Here is a 19,650-nt window from a genome sequence, read left to right on the forward strand (position 1 = left end):
CTTCCAAGCCGTGCCTCTTTTATTAATTTGTTAAACAATGTTTTTGAAATAAAGCTGTTTTTTATTTTTCATTGATGACTAATTATTGCAGTGTTCGGACATACAATAGATTGTTAATAATTAATTATATGGCTATAATTCATTGTAATCGACCTAAATATTTTAGAGAATTTTCAATAAGGAGGAAGCTTCTCTATGTAATATTTTATCATCCTCACAGCGCGTTAGTTATGCGGTGATGCGCTATGAAATTATTGCGTGGCAAATTAATTATAATAGCCTATCAGTTTAATCATAAAAGTAGCCCAGGCCTTCCTTAATAATAATAATACAAAAATACTACTAATAATAATTCAGCCTTGCTGAATTCCCACAGACATCGCACAGTCAGTGTATGCCCGCCTTTACAGTCTCCATGGCATCAGGAAGTAAACAAACTAATCCTGCATGAGCACAGCACATTGAACACTGACTACGGCTGATTAAAGAAGTGAGATGCCGATTAAAAAAGGAAAGAAGGGAAAGAAAGGAAAAGGGTGAGTAAAAACATTCCTCGGTCCGTAGATTTCGAAGTAACGTTACCCTTGAGTTTGTCTGGAAAAACTGCGAATCCAACTGGTCGAATTTGAAAAGTATATATACTTTTACTTTATGGTGATGATCATTCGCCTTTCTCTTCATTATTATTTTTTTACATAGAAAAGGAAAAAAAGATGGCAAGCAAGAGTCAAAACGGGACAAGGAGTCTGATATAGAGAAGGCGAAAGCAAACCTGGCTCTATGGGAGGCCAGGTGTGATATGACAGAGAGTTCCCGCGTGGAGTATTCTGAAGCAGCGCGACGACTGAACAAAGCCAACCAGCAGCTCACTGATCTACAGCACCACACCGAGAAGAACACCATCGAGACCATCGCTGTTCTGAGGAAGAAACACCTGCAAAATGATGAGAGGGTATTTTGAATGCAGTTTCACGTGTCCTGGAAATTAATAAAAAAAAATGTTGAGCTACAGGATACGTGACCAGTGTATGATACGTTTTTTTAAAGTCTTGTTAATTTCATATTGTTAAAGGGATAGTTCAGTCACTCACAAACGAAAATGGTCATCATTACTCACCCTCAAGTCGTTCCAAACCAAACCCATAACCCCATGCATCTTCAGAACACAAATGAAGATATTTTTTAATGAAACTTGATGTTTCTCCATTGAAAGTCTAAAGTTTTGATGCTTCAAAAAGTTCATAAAGAGATATAATCCATAAAAGTAATCCATAAAATTGAGTGTTTTAGTCCAAGTCCCACTCAATGTCGATGGTGGTTACAGCCATGACATAAAGTAATCATGTCTCTTCAGAAGACAACGACTTGATTCATAATGATTACTTCTATGATCTCTTTATGAACTTTTTGGATCTTCAAAGTTTAGGTTGCATGGACTATCAATAGTGGCACAGAAATCTCTCCGGTTTCATGAATAGAGTGAAACACCTTTTCAACTAGAATTTTTTCCATCTGGAATTGAATGGATGGGTGTGGTTTGGTATTGCTATGATGTCGTGTGAGTGACAGGTTGTCCTCCTCGCTCCAGCAAACACGTAGAGAAGAGAAGATACGTCATTGTAAGAGGGAGGGGGACTTATTTTGATTAAAGATTACAAGGGCACTTGAATACAAAAAAAATAATGATGTGCACGGATAAATCATTTGTAATAAATACTGCAATATTCCATAAAAAATAAGAATTTTGAATTTTGACTTCATGATGATTTTAAAATATCTGTGTTTTGAAGATTAATAAAAATCATATGGGTTTTTAGGGTAAGTAAATGACAGATTTTTTATTTATTTGAGGAAACTAACCCTTTAACATGTTGTCTTCTCAGATCACTGCACTGGAACAACAAATACAGCTTGAGAAAGCAAGGGCCTCTCAGGAAAAAGAGAATTTGGTAAGATGCCTTTCCTCATATGGGGAAACAGATATAAATTCAGTTATTGTGCTCATGGTTGGAGTTTTATTTTGTCCCTTTAATCTGCGAGCAATACAAAGATCGCAATATCACAGAAAATACATCATTCAATAAAAATGAATAAAATCAATTTATTTTTGAAACAATAAGAAATTAAATTTCAGTTAGTAGTTTTACTACTACAGTAGTTTTGCTAAGGCAACATTCTTCATTTTTTTGTTTTTTAAGTTTTTAATGTAATATATTTTTTTAAGTTTAAGATAACTATACTGATTGACATTACAGGCCACTGAATACATGCTGAAGATCAATGAGCTGGAGGAGAAATTTAAGAAGAGATCTAGCGAGTTCAGCATGATTCAGGAGGAGCTTGAGATCATCAATGATTTCCGTAGGAAGAAACCCCAAATGGAGCAAGAACTCAAAAATGTATAATGCAATCTATTGATTTCATGCACACATTATACAGAAGATGTATTACATCTGTTTTAATCCTTGTGCTTTGTTGAAAATCCTTTACCTTATTTATCCTTTACCTTATTAATGATCAAAATGACTGGAGCACAACGTAAGAGATAACGGCACCATTGTTTTGTACAGATGAAAGATACTATGGACAACGCTGATCTAGAACACAGGAAAACACTTGCAAGAATGGAGCAGAAGTTCTTCAATAATAAGGTACTTATACTGAAAAAAACAAAACATTTCAACAAAATCTTTTCTCATTCACTCTCTCAGCCTTTCTCCTACTTTCTCCTTAGGTTCACCTAGAGAAGGAAGCTGAGCAAAAGATTGCTATGCTGGCAGAAAAAGCTCACAATGAAGCCATTAGGTAAGCATCTTCTCCATCTCTCAACACCACTAAACATTTCTACCTGATGCCACTGGAACTGTGTGTGAGATACATTTTACATGAGATAAATGAGATGACATCCTCCATCTTGGCCCCATCAGACAGCTGGATGACGCATCTCGCTCGATGTTCAAGGAGAATGTGCGTCTAAATAAGGCATTGGGTTTCCACATCAAAGAGGTGGAGGATTTACGGAAGAGAAATGCAGCGCTGGCAGAAGAAAACGACATCCTTAGTCTGCATAAGGTGACAACACGACACACCATAGTTACTGTAGTTCACCTACACTACTGTTTTGCGCAAGAAATTAATACTTTTATTCAGCAAGGATGCATTAAAGTGGTCAAAATTGACAGTAAAGACTTTTACATTATAAAAATTGTTCTATTTCAAATAAATGCTGTTCTTTTGAACTTTCTATTCATCCAAGAATCCTGAAAAAATGTATCACGGTTTCCACTTTCCGCAAAAATACTAAGCAATACTCAACTCTGGAAATGTTACTAGGAAATGTTCCTTGAGCAAATCAGCATATTAGAAGGATTTCTAAGTGAAGACTGGAGTAATGACTTCTGAAAATTCAGCTTTGCCATACTAGGAATAATAATTACATTTTCAAATATAATAAAATGGAAAACAGTTATGTTAAATTGTAATAATATTTCACAATATTACTGTTTTACTGTATTTATGATTAAATAAGTGTAGCCTTGGTGGTGAGCATAAGAGAAAAACTGGCAAGAAATTGAGTGACAGTGACACTTTTATTTAGCGTAAAGATAATGAAAGCCTGTTTTTAAGACAATATTTTGCACTGACATCATTTAATTTCAATTAAGTATTCTGTATTCTACTGTTAAAAAAGATATAAATTGTAAAGTACATTTTCATAATTTTAAGTATACATCATGGTTCTGAATTTCATTTGATTAAAAAAAAAAAAAAAAGGAAGACAATCATGATAATGGATTTTTAAAAATATTTCTTAGAATTTAACTAATGAGAATTTGAGAGATGTGCTTAACGTGCGTATGAATGAAAAATCGCAATAGTTTTAAATACAGGTTTAAAAGAAAGTCATGGTCAAAAGGTGGGAGGTTAACAAAAAGAGGCATTATGAAGAAACTAAAACTAAAAATTAAAAATAATAGTCCATTATGTCATTTATTTTATTAAACTATAGTGAATTAATTATAATTAAATATAATTGATGTATATTATATTCATTATTTGATATAATTACATAAGAAACACCTTTCTTTTGCACCCACAAAAACACTCATACATGCATACTTACACACACCTTACAAATACAATCAAATTTAAAACTTACTAAAATCCTTGGAAAAACAGTCCACTATAAAGCTTTCCTATGAAGCAGCAGATATTGATAATAAACCCACAATTTCATTCACCCTGCAGGAGATGAGTCAGGACACCTCGAATGACACCATATCTAAGCTTACAGCCCAGCGGGCCACAATTTCTGAGCTGAGGGAGAAGGTGTTGACACTGGAGCAGACCCTGGTCAGCATGGGGGCTGAGTTTGAGTGGAAGAAGGCTGACATCAAGCAGCGTGCTGCGGTCAGAACTCAGGCCAGCGGTGTAGAGCTGGACAAACTGCAGAAGCTCCTGAGCGCACGGGACAGGGAGTTGAGCCGATTGAAGAGAGTAGCCCGCAGCGTCGTGGAGCAGGGCTCAGACACGGAGATCCTCTTCCATGAGGCTCTAAATCATGTGAAGCAGGAGATGTTAACGCACAGGTGCACTTCATCATTCATCACTTTGCAAAAAACAAACCAACACACCTTGATAGTGCACTAGTTTTCAATCAATTAGATGCTATGGCCCCCCAAATATGATCATACTCATGTGAGAGAACCACCATATCATAAAATTTAAAAGGCATCTGTCTTTAATAAACACAATTTATATACTGTAAAATGTATATTATAAAATCTAATTCATTTATTTTAATACATTTTTATTTACTTTTTTATTTAATTATAAAAAGCTTCAGAGTCTGTTGTCAATGACAGGCCTAAACTAGTCAAGCTACCAGCACAAAAACACACTCCACAAAATATAGTCTAATTCTCGTTATCGATAAAATCCCAGGAAACATTGAGATATAATTTTTTGTTAATATCATACACACCTAAAATTCTTTCTAGAGATAAAAGTTCCAGGCTCCATTTTACTGCAGAAACTTCAAGCCATTTGTAGATACATTGTTATAAGATACATTATGTTATCCAGACAGGAAGAAGAGGTGAATCGTAGCAGACGGATGGATAAGTTCTTTTCAGGCAAAAGGCCGTACAATCACGTTCAAACCATCAACAAATCTCCCCATAGCACCAACAGCATTTCCATTGGTATTGAAGAGGCTGAAAAAGGGTAAGAGTCTTAAACTTTTTTTGTGTGTTTTTGGACTATTTGTAAAATTCTGATGAAATGATAACTCAACATGTTATTACCTGGAAGATGCTTATCCATAACAAATCTGTAATAACACTGTGTTATTTCATCAGAAATCTAAAGAAAGCCAATATTAACATATCAGAGATGACCTGGGAGCAAAAAGAGAGCGTTCTCAGACTACTCTTTGCCAAAATGAATGCCCTGAAATCAAAGTAAGTACCTAGCAGATACTGAACTGTATTTTGGGTGATAAACAATTTAGCACAAATGTTCAAATATATGTGACCTTTTAACTTTATTAGGCACATGAAACCACATTAAGATAAATGGTAAACTACCAAGTTATAATCTCCTAAATTAATTTGGTACAATTAACCTTGAAAAAAAAAAAAAAAAACAGTTGGTGAGACTAAGATAGTGATAATGACCATAGTAAAAATAAATAAATAAAAAATATAAAATCTCAAGCTTATTGCCACTTCTTAGTTTAAAGGGGCTATATGCAACTTTTTCCCCAAAATAAACGTAACAATAGCCTTTTTATTTGACCATGTATGACTCAAACATCTCCTGATGAGCATGCTGACACCTTGTCAGCTCACAGTGGGTGCACCTATAAGCCTGTATCCTATTTTTCCTATTTTCTGTCGGGTCGGATTTTTCGCGCGCTGTCTCCGGATGTGACGTCAAGCGCGTTCATGTTAAACGTTTCAGATCACTCTGCCACCACCGCTAGTCAGCAAACAAACTTAGTTTCTCAAACAATATATGTATTTGACTGTTCTTACCTCTGTAAACATAATGTTGACTTCTTTGCAGCGGATGACTTGTGAAGTGTGCACGTACGAGAGCGAGCAGAAAGGAAGAGCAGTTCCGTTTTTTGGCCACAGGTGTCAGTCGCGAGTTTAAATTTCAGAAAAAAGCATATAGCCCCTTTAAGTAAAAAATGAAAGAAAAAGAAACTGACTCAAAGGAGTAATAAATGTGTATTTTCTTGTGTTCTCTTTTTTTTTTTCTACATTTCTGAAGGAAACCAATTCATGCTCCAGATTCTGAATGGAACCAGAGTAGCAGCAATCCAGGGTGAGACATGCCAACAGATGTATGGTTTTCTGGCTGATAAAACAAGATGAATTTTTCTATTGGAATTTTAAAGTGACCCTATTATGCAATTTTAAAGGCTCCTCATTTTGTTTTGGAGGTCTCCTACAATAGGTTTATATGCATCCAAGGTCAAAAAAATATTTTTCTCATAATATACTGTACATTGCAGCATTACCTCTTTTCTCACTGTCTTTGAAACGGTTTGATAAATGATTCAGTGTACCACTTACAGCGCAACAACACAAAACAAACTCTTCCAGGCCTCATCTACAACATTGTTTGAGGGCGGCCCAAAGTAAACGTTGTTCGCTGGCAACCTATTATGACCATAGGCTGGCAAATGCAAATTTGATACAAACCTATTGAATTACTGACGATTAGTTTCAGGCACTGGGGGGGCTATCAGACTCTGTTGATGTGAGGAAATCAGAACGGATACAATTGCAAGTAAAATGGCGTTTATTGAGATGGTCAGAAACGCACAACACAGGTCGGGGAAAACAAAACCTCAGATGACGATTGTGGCGCAGGGACTTTGATGGCATCCGGTGGTGGTGAAGTGATCGGCGTGTACGGGAAACCAGGAACCAGTGGAACATCCAGACGAGGTGACGAATAACAACGAATCCACACGACGAATAATCCACAGCAGGAAACAGAGAGCCACACGGGAACAGGACACAACACCGGGGAAACCACAACGATCTGACAACATGAGATGGGAATTACTGCACATATAAAGGGAACGGGGATTGATCACAGCTGGCGACACTAATCAACACAATGAGTAACCACACCCACACATCAGAAATGAGACAGCCGATTCATGAACCGTGACAGTTGAATGACAAAATAACCTTATACAATTCATACACTACACAGTTAAATGTGCTGTATGTAATTTCTTTGACTGTACGAAAGCATAAAACTACCATAATGTTTGCAGAGATGTTTGTTTTTGTTTTGGTCTGTGTGATCCCGCCCACTGCCAGTATACCCAATAGTATTTCGACACCCTAGGTTGCCAGTTGGCAGAGAACACTAGGTATTGCAGCCACGGAAGCCAGCAAACGAATGATCACAGACTGCACCAGACCCTAAAAATCATCTGCAATAAAACATTGCTAACATTTACATTAGCTGATCAACTTACAGTGTAAGGCTTGTCGCTTTCCTGTTGCGTGTCCTCAATCTGGCAACCCGCATGAGTGTTGATTCTGAGGAAGAGGGTGCGGGAAACAACTCTCTCCAATATTTTGAATTTGGATTGCAGTACCCATTTCAACCACTAGCTGTAAATTTACATACTGCACCTTTAAGTGCATAAGTACATAGTGTATAGTGCATAATTTGGGACACAACTATAAACTCTTGCAGTAAAATATTGCAGTGATCTGTTTGTCTTTTCCACAGGAATGAAGAGGAGGAATCCCATGCAACATTTTTAACCCAAGCAGCAGTTTCCAGTATGAGCTCCAGTGATTATTCCAGTGCTCTGCCTGACCTGTAGATCACCTGACCTCATCACAGATAAGAGAGCTAAATAATGTCAAAGAATAAGTTGGATATTGCATATGATATACCAAGAAGTGTTCATGAATGTCTATACCACAACTTAAAAAGGAGACAAAAGTTGTTGTTTTTTACATATAGAAATGCCCACGTACCAATACTGATAATATTGGCATTAAAGATTACACAAATTCCGTAAAATAACTGTATTCAGGAAAGACTTAAAAAGTATTGGCACGACACAATTTTAAATTGCTATTTTTTATTGCAAACAAACAATTCAAACTAGAAAATATAACACACAGAAAAGAAGTTTGTGTTTCACAAACAATGAATAACAATTAAAAGTAATTAAAATAGTTTTTTTTTAGGGAGTATGGTAAAATAGTTATCATGCAAGCTAAATTTCCAAAGTAATGATGTATTTTTGAAAATGTAAGAAATATTGTACTACTTCATGTAAGTGACTCATATTAAAGTCAGCATTCAACTGAAGTTGCGATATTCTTTTCTTCTCTTGTGATGTATAAACAAGTGAAACGGCTTCTTGAACAAGAAAAAAGTTTGGGCAGGAATGGATTTTGTCAATCAGGAATTGATTGGATGGTTGTGGTTTGCTATTGCTGTGATGTCATGTGAGTGACAGGTTGTCCCGCCTCCTCGCGCCAGTAAACACGTCATCAGAGAAGAGATGTCGCTGCAAGAGGGAGGAGTTATTTTGATTAAAGATTATGAGGGCACGTTAATTAAAAGAATAATATTAATGTGCATTGATAAATCAATTAAGCCTATAATAAATACTGCAATATTCCATAAAAAAATAAGAATTGTCCATTTTGATTTAATAATGATTTTAAAGAAGGGGAAATGTACTGTATTAATTCCTTTGCCTACACAAAAATGTGTTTGTTATTTTATTATAAGTTTATGTTCAAATAACAAGAATAACAGTTTTTTGTCCTACCTCTATATTTCTGTAACCATTTAATACAGAATATAATTTAATGGTATAGTAATTGTACTGAACAGTGAGTGGTCAGCATGTTGTCAGTCAGTATAGTTGACTGGTCGGATCTACAGATCATCAGGATGGCGTTACAACATGACCTCCCTGCACAGTGACAGTGCTTCTCAAGTAAATATAGAGGACTATTAATAACATCATATACACACATACAGCAAAACAGCTGCTCAGTGACCAAGCAAAGCCTCAGTACATACAAACCAAGATCTTCAAATCAAAGCCAGACTCACTTCAAAGGACATATAAAGGTAAGAACATAAATTTAAACTTTTTCATATCACAACCGACCTTGTGTACACATGTTTCTTTGTTTTAAACAGAATGGGAGACTTTCAGAACTTTGAACAAGACTTCTATCAGTCTGGATATTATACGGACAGTCAGCAGGAAGAGGTATATGGCTATGATCCAGCCTACGTTAATCCAGAATACCATGATGTGTAAGTGTAACGTTGCTAACGGCATGCATGTGTTTGAAATACCATTTATTAAATGAGCTACTTGTTTCTGTGTGCAATTTAATTGTTAGTTGTGCAGTTGTGATTCATTGTTTACCATCTGATTATCAGTGATAATTCCGCACACTTAGCAGAAGAATATACCACTCCAGCATCTTATACTGGACAAGTGTATCAACCTGTAGCGCCACCCGAGCAAACAGACTGCATAGACTCATATGAGGAAGAACCGCCACTCTTAGAAGGTAATAAAAATAGTTTATAATAAAATATCTTTAAGCTGAAGTGTGTAACCTCTGCACCACCAAATGGAAAAGAAAAAAATCTATATTTAATTTTATGCATTAATCAACCTTAACAGAAATTACACTTTTCAAAATGAAAATATATGTGTATTTTTTCTCAGAGTTGGGCATTAACTTTGACCATATCTGGCAGAAGACTCTGACAGTGTTAAATCCACTGAAGCCCGCTGATGGCAGTATTATGAATGAGACAGACCTCACTGGGCCTATTCTCTTCTGCGTTGCCCTGGGAGCCACACTATTGATGGTACAAACTTGAACCTTTTACGAAACCATAACTAGAGGTACACTGTGATTTATATTGCACAGAGGAAATGAAAACATATGTCATGTCCAGAGCACGGACCTGTGTATTTGTGTGAACTCTCTCCACAGGCAGGGAAAGCGCACTTTGGATATGTGTATGGCATCAGTGCTCTGGGATGTGTTGGGATGTACACGCTGTTGAACCTGATGAGCATTTACAGCATATCCTGTGGATGTGTGGCGAGTGTACTGGGATACAGTCTCCTGCCAATGGTTTCACTCTCTGCATTAGCTGTTGTTTATTCACTTCAGTGAGTATCCATAACTCTATCGAAGCATTGTTTTATAGCCACAACTAAATAAAAACCAGTTTTAGGCCAATAAATTTGTACAAGTCTATTTACATTTGCCATACACTTTTAAAAATAAAGGTTCTTTATTGGTGAACATATGAAGAATCTTTACCGTCCATGGAACCTTTCCATTGCCCAAAAAGGAATAATTATATTATTAAAATATCTAGTTCAGTCATGAAACTGCTGATTATTCCTTTACATGCAATCTGCAAGCTATCTCACCATGGCACAAGCTGATTGGCCATTGCTGATTGCTGAGTCAAATACATTAACTGAAAAGATCTTTGGGGAACCCAAAACAGTTCTATGGCATTCAATACGAAAACCCCCATTTGAAACCTTTATTTTTAAGAGGGTATAATTTCAGGTACATTGCATTTGAATAACAAAAGGCTTTTATTTTAATGCAGAGGACTCTTGGGAACGCTGTTGGCCATGTTTGTGGTTGGCTGGTGCAGTCTATCGGCGTCTAAGATCTTCAGTTCCACTCTTAACATGAGTGGGCAGCAGCTGCTGGTGGCATATCCCTGTGCTCTTCTGTACGGGGTCTTCGCTCTCCTTACTGTCTTCTGATGATAACTCAGTTAAAATGTGAACTATAAGAAATGATCAGATGAAAATCCAATGCACATAATGCACATTGCTGTCAAAGTGGCAACACATTTACTGTAAATCAGGATTATCAGATGAATTAAAACAAAACTATTATAGAACTTCATGAACTAGGTTAGCAGAATAATTTTTTGAAATTGGAATGCACACATAATCAGATACTATGAACTCAGCCACATTAATTTAATGCTGAGCTTGATCCCAGAGAGTGAGAGAAAGTGAATTTCTATCACTCTCTGGGATCAAGCTGAATAATGCAATGGCTGAGCTAAACCATCTTATTCATACAAGATCTTGACCAAAAAATGTATACACCTCTTGATGGAAATAAATACTGATGTTTTTTCCATCAATTTTTGGTCAAGATCTTGTATTGACAATGCAAGAGTCCAGCACTCTGTAAAGTCTCCTCCAGCACATACTAAAGACTTTCAATGAATTTAAGGTCTGTGAAAATGATTCTTCGTGCTCCCTCCCAACCATACTTTCAAAAGTTGGGCCTGATGAATCTTGACATTGTCATCCTGGAATATGGCCATGATGTGTCTTTCTACATGGTTGTTTAAGAAATGAAAAGTTACACGCTCCATAAATTAGGGAAGAAATGTTGCCAAACATATAACATGCTAGAAACATAATAATCACAGAAATAATGATCAATTCATAGACTCTTAGGCATTTACTATATTTCAATCCAAACAGTGACTTTTTTTCTGGGTCGGGCAGTGTATATAATGTTTATTCTTGTTCATTATTGAATATATTTATGTATGTGGAGGAAGCAGCTTTTTTGACTTAATTTATAAAGTTCAAGTTATTAAGTGAATTGCTTATGCATAATTATTCAAAAATTAACATTCAAGTAGCCTATTAACAAAAATAAAAAGGTTGATGTGACTTTTTTTATTGCATTAAAACATAACAGAGATATGTATAAAAACATTTTATTTTCTAAAAAAAAAAATCACAATAATTTCAATCACAAACAATGAAAGGTAAAAAATAAAGAAAATGCACCCCAAACATAGGCAAAAAGAACATTCCAAGCAACCAGTTGACTTTACATATCCCTTTGGTTCCATTATTCAAAAATGCTTTTGCAAAAAGTTAATATAAAATATATTTACAGAACTACAATATACATAAATGTTGAAAATCACATAAAAGCAAAAACGTTGGCCGCTGTTCATCACTTTCACTCGCTTAAGCCTGCTGCACATCCACCCAGGGTGACGCCCTATTTTGTGACCCAGCATCCTCTGCTGCAAGCAATCTCATGGTCTTTTAGGCCGGTTCAAAATAAGCGAGTCCTTTGAGAGACACATATTTATTAGATATAGATCAATGGTGTTACAGTCCTCAATAATATAACAACTGGCTACTAGTAAGAGCCTTGTTTATAAATAAATCTGAAATTTGCTTATGTCATATAAGGAGGACAAATAATACAAATTAATTTTATTTTTTAAGAGTAAATAATGTAAGCCTACGGGTTAATTATAACAGTACATTGAAAACACTGCCAAAACATACCTAACTGTATTTATTTATTTTAAAAATCTTAAAAAGTCTTACAATTTCTTTAAAGTTCTAAAAAACATTTTTGTACAAAAACATACATTGCAACACAAAAGAACTTCTTTTGAAAATTAAACTTTTTTTTTTATTTTTTTTATTTTTTATAATAATAATGAAAAGAAGCCTGAACTGGGTAGTGAAGGCAGATAAGCCAAATATCCAGCATACAAGTGAACTGTAGTTTAAAAGCACAGGGTGCAGTTATTTCATAGTTTGTATATTTGCTATTAAGTTAAAATGTTTAAATATAATAAGAAATAATGAGGCATGTCCAAACTTTTAACTGGTTGTAACACTTGAAAACACTGGTAATGAAATATAATAATTCTTATGATAGGCCTAATAAACAATCCACTGCTAATTGGGAATACTTAAGCAGGAATTCTATAATTTTCCTCCAAATGTGGCAATAAGACATTTGATTCATGAAATCAACCCGAAATCAAAAAGGTAAAATTATATATATATATATTGCATAAATGCATATTCTGTGCGTTTAGTGTTAGTGTTAAGCCTAATTGTCATAACACATCGCAGAAGAGTCCTATAATCCTATATTTTTTTTAAAGAATGTTGTGATTTCTTATTTTTTTCCTGTGATTTTGGGGTGAAATATAACCTGGACGTTCTTGAAATGTTATTCTGTAAACATAGCCTCTTTCTTACAGCAATTAGTCAATCATTAATTCTAAATGTCTTAATTATAGTGTTCCTTTTTCCAGGTATAGAAACTCACCCTTCCGTTTACAACTGTTTTAAACGTCTATAAATGTATTAAGTGCTCTAAATAAAACTTACCCCGTACATTTTGGACAGGTTGTTAAACAACACCTGTCCCGCGCTCACTTTGTCTCTCACGCCCCGAATAGTTCCGTTCTTGCTGAAGATTTTCACGCGTTTTCCGGTGAAAAGCTTCTTCTTGGTTGCACTAGCGTACATGAGCAGCTCGTCGGGTTCGCTGCCGCTGTCGTCCGGTTCTGGTCCCGGTGCCGGTCCCGCCAGGCCGCTCAGATGGCTGTTTGCCTCAGAGGTGACGGGCGAGCTCGCGCGCTCTGGCTCAGGCTCTGGCTCTGAGCTCACAGTGGTGTCCGTGTCCGCGGAGTCTTCGAGCGCGTGCTCTCTGAACACCTCCTGCAGCACGCGACCACTGTGCGCGGACGCCACGCGGAACCTCACTCTCCTCTCTGCTCGGTCCTCCTCAGCAGCCCTGGATGTGCGTCGCTCCATTCTGCCTTAAAAAAATCTACATTATACACATTTTGTTTGCCTGAAATTAGAGTGTGCTACTGGTAAAGTGCATTGCCATGACATTAAAGGTCTACCCTGATCTTCAGATAAAGGGTTCGTGGCACGCACGAGGGTGTTAATTCGACACCACATTCTTTAATATTTAATAAACGTTATCCATGGAAACTGTGGAAGCCGACTTGTGTTCTCTAATGAATAAAATATATCTCATGTGTGGGTCAAAGAACATAGTTTGTAGAACTAATAACAAAAGCACCTGAAGTGTGAAATGGGTTTTTTCCCCTACTTTGGGGGAAATTGTTAGGCTAGAGGCCTCTTGAAATTCATATAGCTACTTCAGTAATAAGCAGATCCATCTTGAACTATAATACTTTCCATATTGACATGAAAATATAAATATCCTCTTTTAAAAAATAAATGTTAAAAAACCTGTGCCATTTGAAGTGGCCCTAAAAAGTATTATAGGCACTTAAAAAAATGTTAATTTCATTGCATTATACAAAATATTAAACGTGTCCTAAATGTTAGAAACAAATTTCATAATGTGAAATGTTTTTAATAAAAGTATATTACTGTATTTCCTTAAAATAATATAGGCCTACAATATAAACACATATATAGACTACTTTTTGGGGCACATACACACGCTTGCATACATTTGCGATTCACTGTCAAACATTTAGATAATGCTTTATATATATTGTTTTACTGTATATACAGTAGCCTATATATGGGTCACTGACATGCATATTTTCACAGCCAAGTGCATTATTTCCTTTTAAAATAATTGTATAAATTCATGACATATATCACTTTATTCTAATAAACCTATTTAGTTTCAATTAATTTTTAATACATTTAAATAATGCATATTATTTTATGGTTTGTTATCGTAAACCCCCAAAATGTCAGTTGGTGCAACTGTCCGAACAAATGAACAGACTAAGAAAACTATTTAAAATGGTGTCTTATAATAAAAATATACTATGGCATAATTTTAGGTTTGAAACCTTGGATATAAACAGATTTCATTATCTCAACAGATTTGATTATCTCAACAGACTTGAATCAGTAGTTTCAAGTCTGTTGAGATAATTGAAAAACTTTTGTCCAGTGATTTGTATATTCTCAAATGTCAGGGTTGCACAGCTGCAAATATTTTTTATCACATCTTTTATAATAATAATAGTAAACATGACAATGCATCATCAAGAGCCCAACTGATCCTTGGCATTGTGAAAAGTTTTGTAGATCTCTCTCAAATACTGGTAAAAACGGCTAATTTTAAGTATGGGAAGGTTGGTACACTTTCCATGTCATGTGGTTCAACTACAGTATTATAATTATTTGGTTACTACCCGACATAAAAACAGTCACACAATGAATTTAAATAGTAATAGTAGAAATGTTACCAACTGAAACTTGTTGAAACACATTGTTCATGACTCAAAAATATGCATTACATCAGTTTTGAAAAGATTTTTAAAAACCTTTTTTTTTAAGCTTTATTTGTCAGTGGCCACCGTCATACCCTTTTATGCGAGGTTGTTACACCGTGATGGCGCTAGATGGCGATGTGACTCCGGGGGCCAGTGCGCTGCTCTTTTAATTATTCCATAGAGTGAGACAATCCGGAAAAACAACATTGAGAAATGTGACAGCGTGGAAACTGAACCACCAATTATTCAACGCTTGCTCAAACGAAAGGAATTGCATTGGCATCGCATAAACAGGAGGACACCGCGTCTGGTGAACCAGTAGTACACATATTAATGCAAACTGGTGTGTTAAAGGCATTCATTCATAATCGTATTAGACAAAAAACTGTGTGCAAAATCAAGTTTTTCTTTTTTCAGTGCTCAAATTACTAGTCAATGCAGCGAGTAGCATCGTGAATATAGACAAAATACTACAGCACTCCCAAAGTCTCTTCAATTAAAATTATTTTAAAAGTCTTTATGTGTGTCATATTTTGTGGTGTTACCTTTAAATAACCCATATGTTCTCATTTTCCACTTATTTTTTGTTTGAAATCTCTTCATTTGTTTTAATCAATAGGTTAAGATGTCATTATGGTTGGCACTGCTGCCTATGGCCTCACTGGGGCGAGGTGCGGACTGCCCGCAGTTTTGCTTTGCCTGGCAGCTCTCCTTTGTGCCAATCTGCTGCTGTATTTCTACCTAGATGCCCTGTATCAGGACACTAACCCTCTCTCAACACACACGCAGTGCCCGCTTCGCCACTTTAAAGTGGGCACAATGACCACCTGTGCTCCTTGGCTACGGTGCCCGGAAATTCGCACTGAGGTCCGCCGTGTGAAGCTCATCGGACAAGGGGCTGTAAAGAAGGTGAGAAGTTGCAACTAACTATTGTTTTGATCAATTCATCTGTTGATTACTTTCTTGATTAATTGAAAAAGATATATAAATTTAGTTAAAATATTAATCGGCCCACGTTTGAATCCTTATTTAAAAATGTGCAATTTGAAGGCAATAAAAACAATTATAGGGAACGCTATACAATTAAGCTGTGCAAAATAGGGTTAAAATTTAAACTAATTGCTAACCATTTGAAAGTAACAGTTTACTGATACGAGGTAGGAGAGGCACACATTTACTCATAGCAATTAATAATAGATCAATAATTGCCTACTCTACCTTTAACCAAAAGCCCATTCAAAAAACACATTGACTTCAGGACGATGCAATTGGAAGTTCTAAAATGCTAACTTGGGTAACACTTTAGATTACAGCCTGGAAAGTACTGTGTAATTAAAGCGATTTTACAGTGTAACTTTCTGTAATTATAGTGTACCTATAAAGTACTTACATGTAAGTATAAGGGAACAACATGTAAAGTTTGGGGAATAAAGGGGGAACAACCAGGAGAAATATCTTTTTTTTAGTAATAGTAGGTACTTATTCTACTATTATGATACAACAATCACATTTGGGACAAATTTATAAAGGTTTCCAAGTCAGTATTATAAGATTGGGTCCCACTTTATATTAAGTGGCTTTAAGTACTATGTACTTACATGTACTTACATTGAAATTAATAATTTGATACAATGTACTTATTGTGTAACTACATGTTTTTACATTGTACTTACATTTTAAAAATTCCTGCATGTAATTACAGCTGTAATTAATTTATGTAATTACATTTGTAATTACACAGTTGACCCTTCCCTTACACCTTAAACCTACCCAATCCACCACACCTGTCCCTAACCTTACCCGTATCACACCTCAATAGCAGCAAAAGTGTTTTACAATACAACATGAACACAATAAGTACATTGTACTTATTTGTTGATGTAAGTACATAGTACTTAACGCCACTTAATATAAAGTGGGACTTAAGATGGTCTGTATGTATTTTTTATTGTACTTACCCTGTAACTACATTGAACAAGAGGGTAACAAGCACCACTTTAATTTACGGCCCGCAATGTCACACTTACCCTGTAACTACATGGAACAAGAGTATATTTCCCAGTATTTAAAAAAAAAAAATGCAATAGTTTTAGCTTTACTTGCCTTGAAGCATGTAAGCTCAAACTTAAATATCTGCACTTTTGCTATCAAAAAACAAAACAAAAAAACTGTATAAATGCATAGATATGTACCCTGTCATTTTTAAAAATCCTATACAGTTTGTATTGGTACACAATTTTTACAAAACGTTCTCGCTAAATTGGTCCCAAATATAAGATTGTTGTATCATAATAGTAGAATAAGTACCCCTTAGTTCTATAATACTTACAGTATAAATATATATTTTTTAATTCTCCTGGTTGTTACCCCTTTATTATTTTTCTTAATACATCCTTAGAGACTTACACTAATGCATAATTGTGTTTTCTAGGTTTATCTGTCGGAGTGGCGAGGGCAGAAGGTGGCGCTCTCTGTCTTGTCATCAGAGCAGTATACAGATGATTTCCTCCACGGACTGTCAATGCTACGTGCCTTGCAGAGCACCCACGTGGTGACGCTTGTAGGGGCGTGTGAGGAGGATGGTGTGTTTGTTACGGAGTACCACCCTCTTGGATCAGCGCTAATGCTCGATGCCATCCTTGCGCAAGACCGATATCACTGGCGAAACACTTGGCATACTCGACTACAGCTGGCAATAGACTATGTTGCCTTCCTGGCATACTTGCACAGCAGTCCAGTGGGCATCCGAGTCATGTGTGACTCCAACGACCTGCACAAAACTCTCAGCCAGTTTCTTCTCGCATCAGATATGCGTCTTTTGGCCAACGACCTGGATGCGTTGCCTGAGGTAGAGAGGGGAAGCCAAGGGGTGAAATGCGGTCACCATGAGCTCAACGGGGACTTTGTTGCCCCTGAGCAATTGTGGCCTTATGGCGAGGATGTTCAATTCTCAGATGAAGCCATGCCTGGTTACGACGAAAAGACGGACATATGGAAGATTCCAGAAGTGACACGTTTCCTTTTGGGGAATGTCCTGGGAAGTGACGTCATTCATTTCCACTTGTTTCAGATCTACACAGAATGCAAGAGGAAGGAGCCTCACATGCGGCCCACGGCACTCGAGGTCCTCAGTGTGTATCGCTCAGTCTACGACAGCATGATAGAGAGTCAATCGCAGAGAGTTAGAGATATGTTGTAGAGTTTGGTCATTAAAGGGAGTGTTAACCCAAAAATTATTTCATTAATTACTCAAAACCTAAATGACTTTGTTTCTTCTGTGGAACATCAAAGAAAATATTTTGAGAAATTATCTATATAGTGGAAGTCAATGGTCACCAAAACGATTTGGTTACCAACATTCTTCTAAATATTTTATTTTGTGTTCCACAGAAGAAAGACAGTTATACAGGGTTAGAACAAAATTAAGGTGATTTAAATTATGAAAGAGGTAATTTTAATCCCTTTGACTTTAAGAAACTAAAGATACCAATGCAGTAACAATGAGTTTTGTCATACTAGTATTATCTGGCACTGAAAAGAATATGCAGCAAATGTATGACAACAATATCCAGCAGAGGATGAGATGCAGCATCTCAGGGTTTCAGATTTTAGTTCAGCTCCTTCTTCCTATGCTGACTAATACGTTTTGCATAACTTTACCTCATAAAAGTTCTTTTCATTTAAGTGAATAGAACTTACCTTACTGATGCAGTGATTGAAGTGATCTTATTTGAATTTTAACAAGACAATGATTATCATTCTAAACACAGAACCTGCTTTGTGGATATTTTTTGTTCTCAGAATTTGGAAGCCTTTAATAAATAATTTTCTCAAAAACACACTGGGATTGCGTTGTCAGTCGCTTTCGAAGCTCTGCTTACTTGAGCTTCGAAGCATTTATGAATCTTTTGTTTCGAATCAGTGGTTCGGTGCTTGTTTTAAACTCACCAAGTCACTTGATTTCAGAATATATGTCATACTGTTTTAAAACGTTTCAAAATATAATTATTTGTAGGTTAAATTTAAAACATTGTACTTTCATGAAAACATTTGCAATTGGTTTGTAAAGTGTTATACATGTTTGGGGTGAGGCTGTCGTTGCATTTACGCCGTTTTGACCAGCAGGTGCAGCTAGCCTGTGGTGTTTCGAGTAAATCGAGCTTCGTTTCGTTGTTCACTCGCTTAGTTGTCAGTCATGTGAATGAATCAACCGTGAATGAATCAACCATACATGAATAGATTTTCTGGAAATTGATTTTGTAGCGCTGCTTGATGGCACTTCGCTTTGTCTTGTTATCCTACTAGAAAATTAAATGTAAGTCTGTGAGTGAATATTCACTCAGTGAATATAGTAAATTGATAGTCACCGAAAGCACTTCTGATATAAAAGTTAAAACATATTTTCTTAGCACATATGAATATTTAAAGTTAACACAATCCCAAAGTTAAAAGCTTTTTCATTTCTATATCGGAAAACGTGCGGTGTGCACTTTTTTTTTGTCTAAAAAAAAATTAAAA

General features: G+C 36.0%; 4 protein-coding genes across 8 annotated transcripts; 3 read left to right on the forward strand and 1 right to left on the reverse strand.

Moving 5' to 3' along the window:
• The first annotated feature begins 425 nt into the window (after window positions 1–425).
• bbof1b (basal body orientation factor 1b) lies at window positions 426–8,359 on the forward strand. Of its 2 annotated transcripts, none has more exons than XM_079855317.1 (12): window positions 426–536; window positions 700–952; window positions 1,884–1,949; window positions 2,256–2,399; window positions 2,571–2,651; window positions 2,735–2,805; window positions 2,928–3,072; window positions 4,249–4,589; window positions 5,086–5,226; window positions 5,361–5,462; window positions 6,280–6,333; window positions 7,768–8,359. In XM_079855317.1, the coding sequence occupies exons 1-12, from the start codon at window positions 496–498 to the stop codon at window positions 7,862–7,864; spliced, it is 1,536 nt and encodes a 511-aa protein (XP_079711443.1). In that variant the 5' UTR covers window positions 426–495; the 3' UTR covers window positions 7,865–8,359. The 2 variants fall into 2 exon arrangements, with proteins under 2 accessions (XP_079711443.1, XP_079711444.1); XM_079855318.1 differs by lacking the exon at window positions 7,768–8,359 and adding an exon at window positions 6,885–6,998.
• A 583-nt stretch (window positions 8,360–8,942) lies between these two features.
• On the forward strand, window positions 8,943–11,764 carry LOC307149181 (protein YIPF7). Of its 2 annotated transcripts, XR_013819535.1 has the most exons (7): window positions 8,943–9,138; window positions 9,211–9,330; window positions 9,460–9,593; window positions 9,755–9,900; window positions 10,029–10,210; window positions 10,666–11,174; window positions 11,233–11,764. XR_013819535.1 is itself a non-coding variant. In XM_079855338.1 (6 exons), exons 2-6 carry the CDS (start codon window positions 9,212–9,214, stop codon window positions 10,826–10,828), a joined length of 744 nt encoding a protein of 247 aa, XP_079711464.1. In that variant the 5' UTR covers window positions 8,943–9,138; window position 9,211; the 3' UTR covers window positions 10,829–11,764. The 2 variants fall into 2 exon arrangements, 1 of the variants encoding a protein (XP_079711464.1); XM_079855338.1 differs by having other exon boundaries at window positions 10,666–11,764.
• A 295-nt stretch (window positions 11,765–12,059) lies between these two features.
• On the reverse strand, window positions 12,060–13,719 carry grxcr1b (glutaredoxin and cysteine rich domain containing 1 b). Of its 2 annotated transcripts, none has more exons than XM_079855342.1 (2): window positions 13,244–13,719; window positions 12,060–12,177 (listed from the first exon to the last, which is right to left on the reverse strand). In XM_079855342.1, exons 1-2 carry the CDS (start codon window positions 13,670–13,672, stop codon window positions 12,142–12,144), a joined length of 465 nt encoding a protein of 154 aa, XP_079711468.1. In that variant the 5' UTR covers window positions 13,673–13,719; the 3' UTR covers window positions 12,060–12,141. The 2 variants fall into 2 exon arrangements, with proteins under 2 accessions (XP_079711468.1, XP_079711469.1); XM_079855343.1 differs by having other exon boundaries at window positions 12,101–12,177; window positions 13,251–13,719.
• A 1,607-nt stretch (window positions 13,720–15,326) lies between these two features.
• Window positions 15,327–19,635, forward strand: pomk (protein O-mannose kinase). Of its 2 annotated transcripts, none has more exons than XM_079855329.1 (3): window positions 15,327–15,475; window positions 15,752–16,041; window positions 17,564–19,635. In XM_079855329.1, the coding sequence occupies exons 2-3, from the start codon at window positions 15,766–15,768 to the stop codon at window positions 18,329–18,331; spliced, it is 1,044 nt and encodes a 347-aa protein (XP_079711455.1). In that variant the 5' UTR covers window positions 15,327–15,475; window positions 15,752–15,765; the 3' UTR covers window positions 18,332–19,635. The 2 variants fall into 2 exon arrangements, with proteins under 2 accessions (XP_079711455.1, XP_079711456.1); XM_079855330.1 differs by having other exon boundaries at window positions 15,378–15,442; window positions 17,564–18,964.
• Window positions 19,636–19,650: the final 15 nt, after the last annotated feature.

The sequence above is a fragment of the Squalius cephalus genome (genome assembly GCF_949319135.1).
Source record: "Squalius cephalus genome assembly, chromosome: 21".
In the NCBI taxonomy this organism is placed as follows: Eukaryota; Metazoa; Chordata; class Actinopteri; order Cypriniformes; family Leuciscidae; genus Squalius; species Squalius cephalus.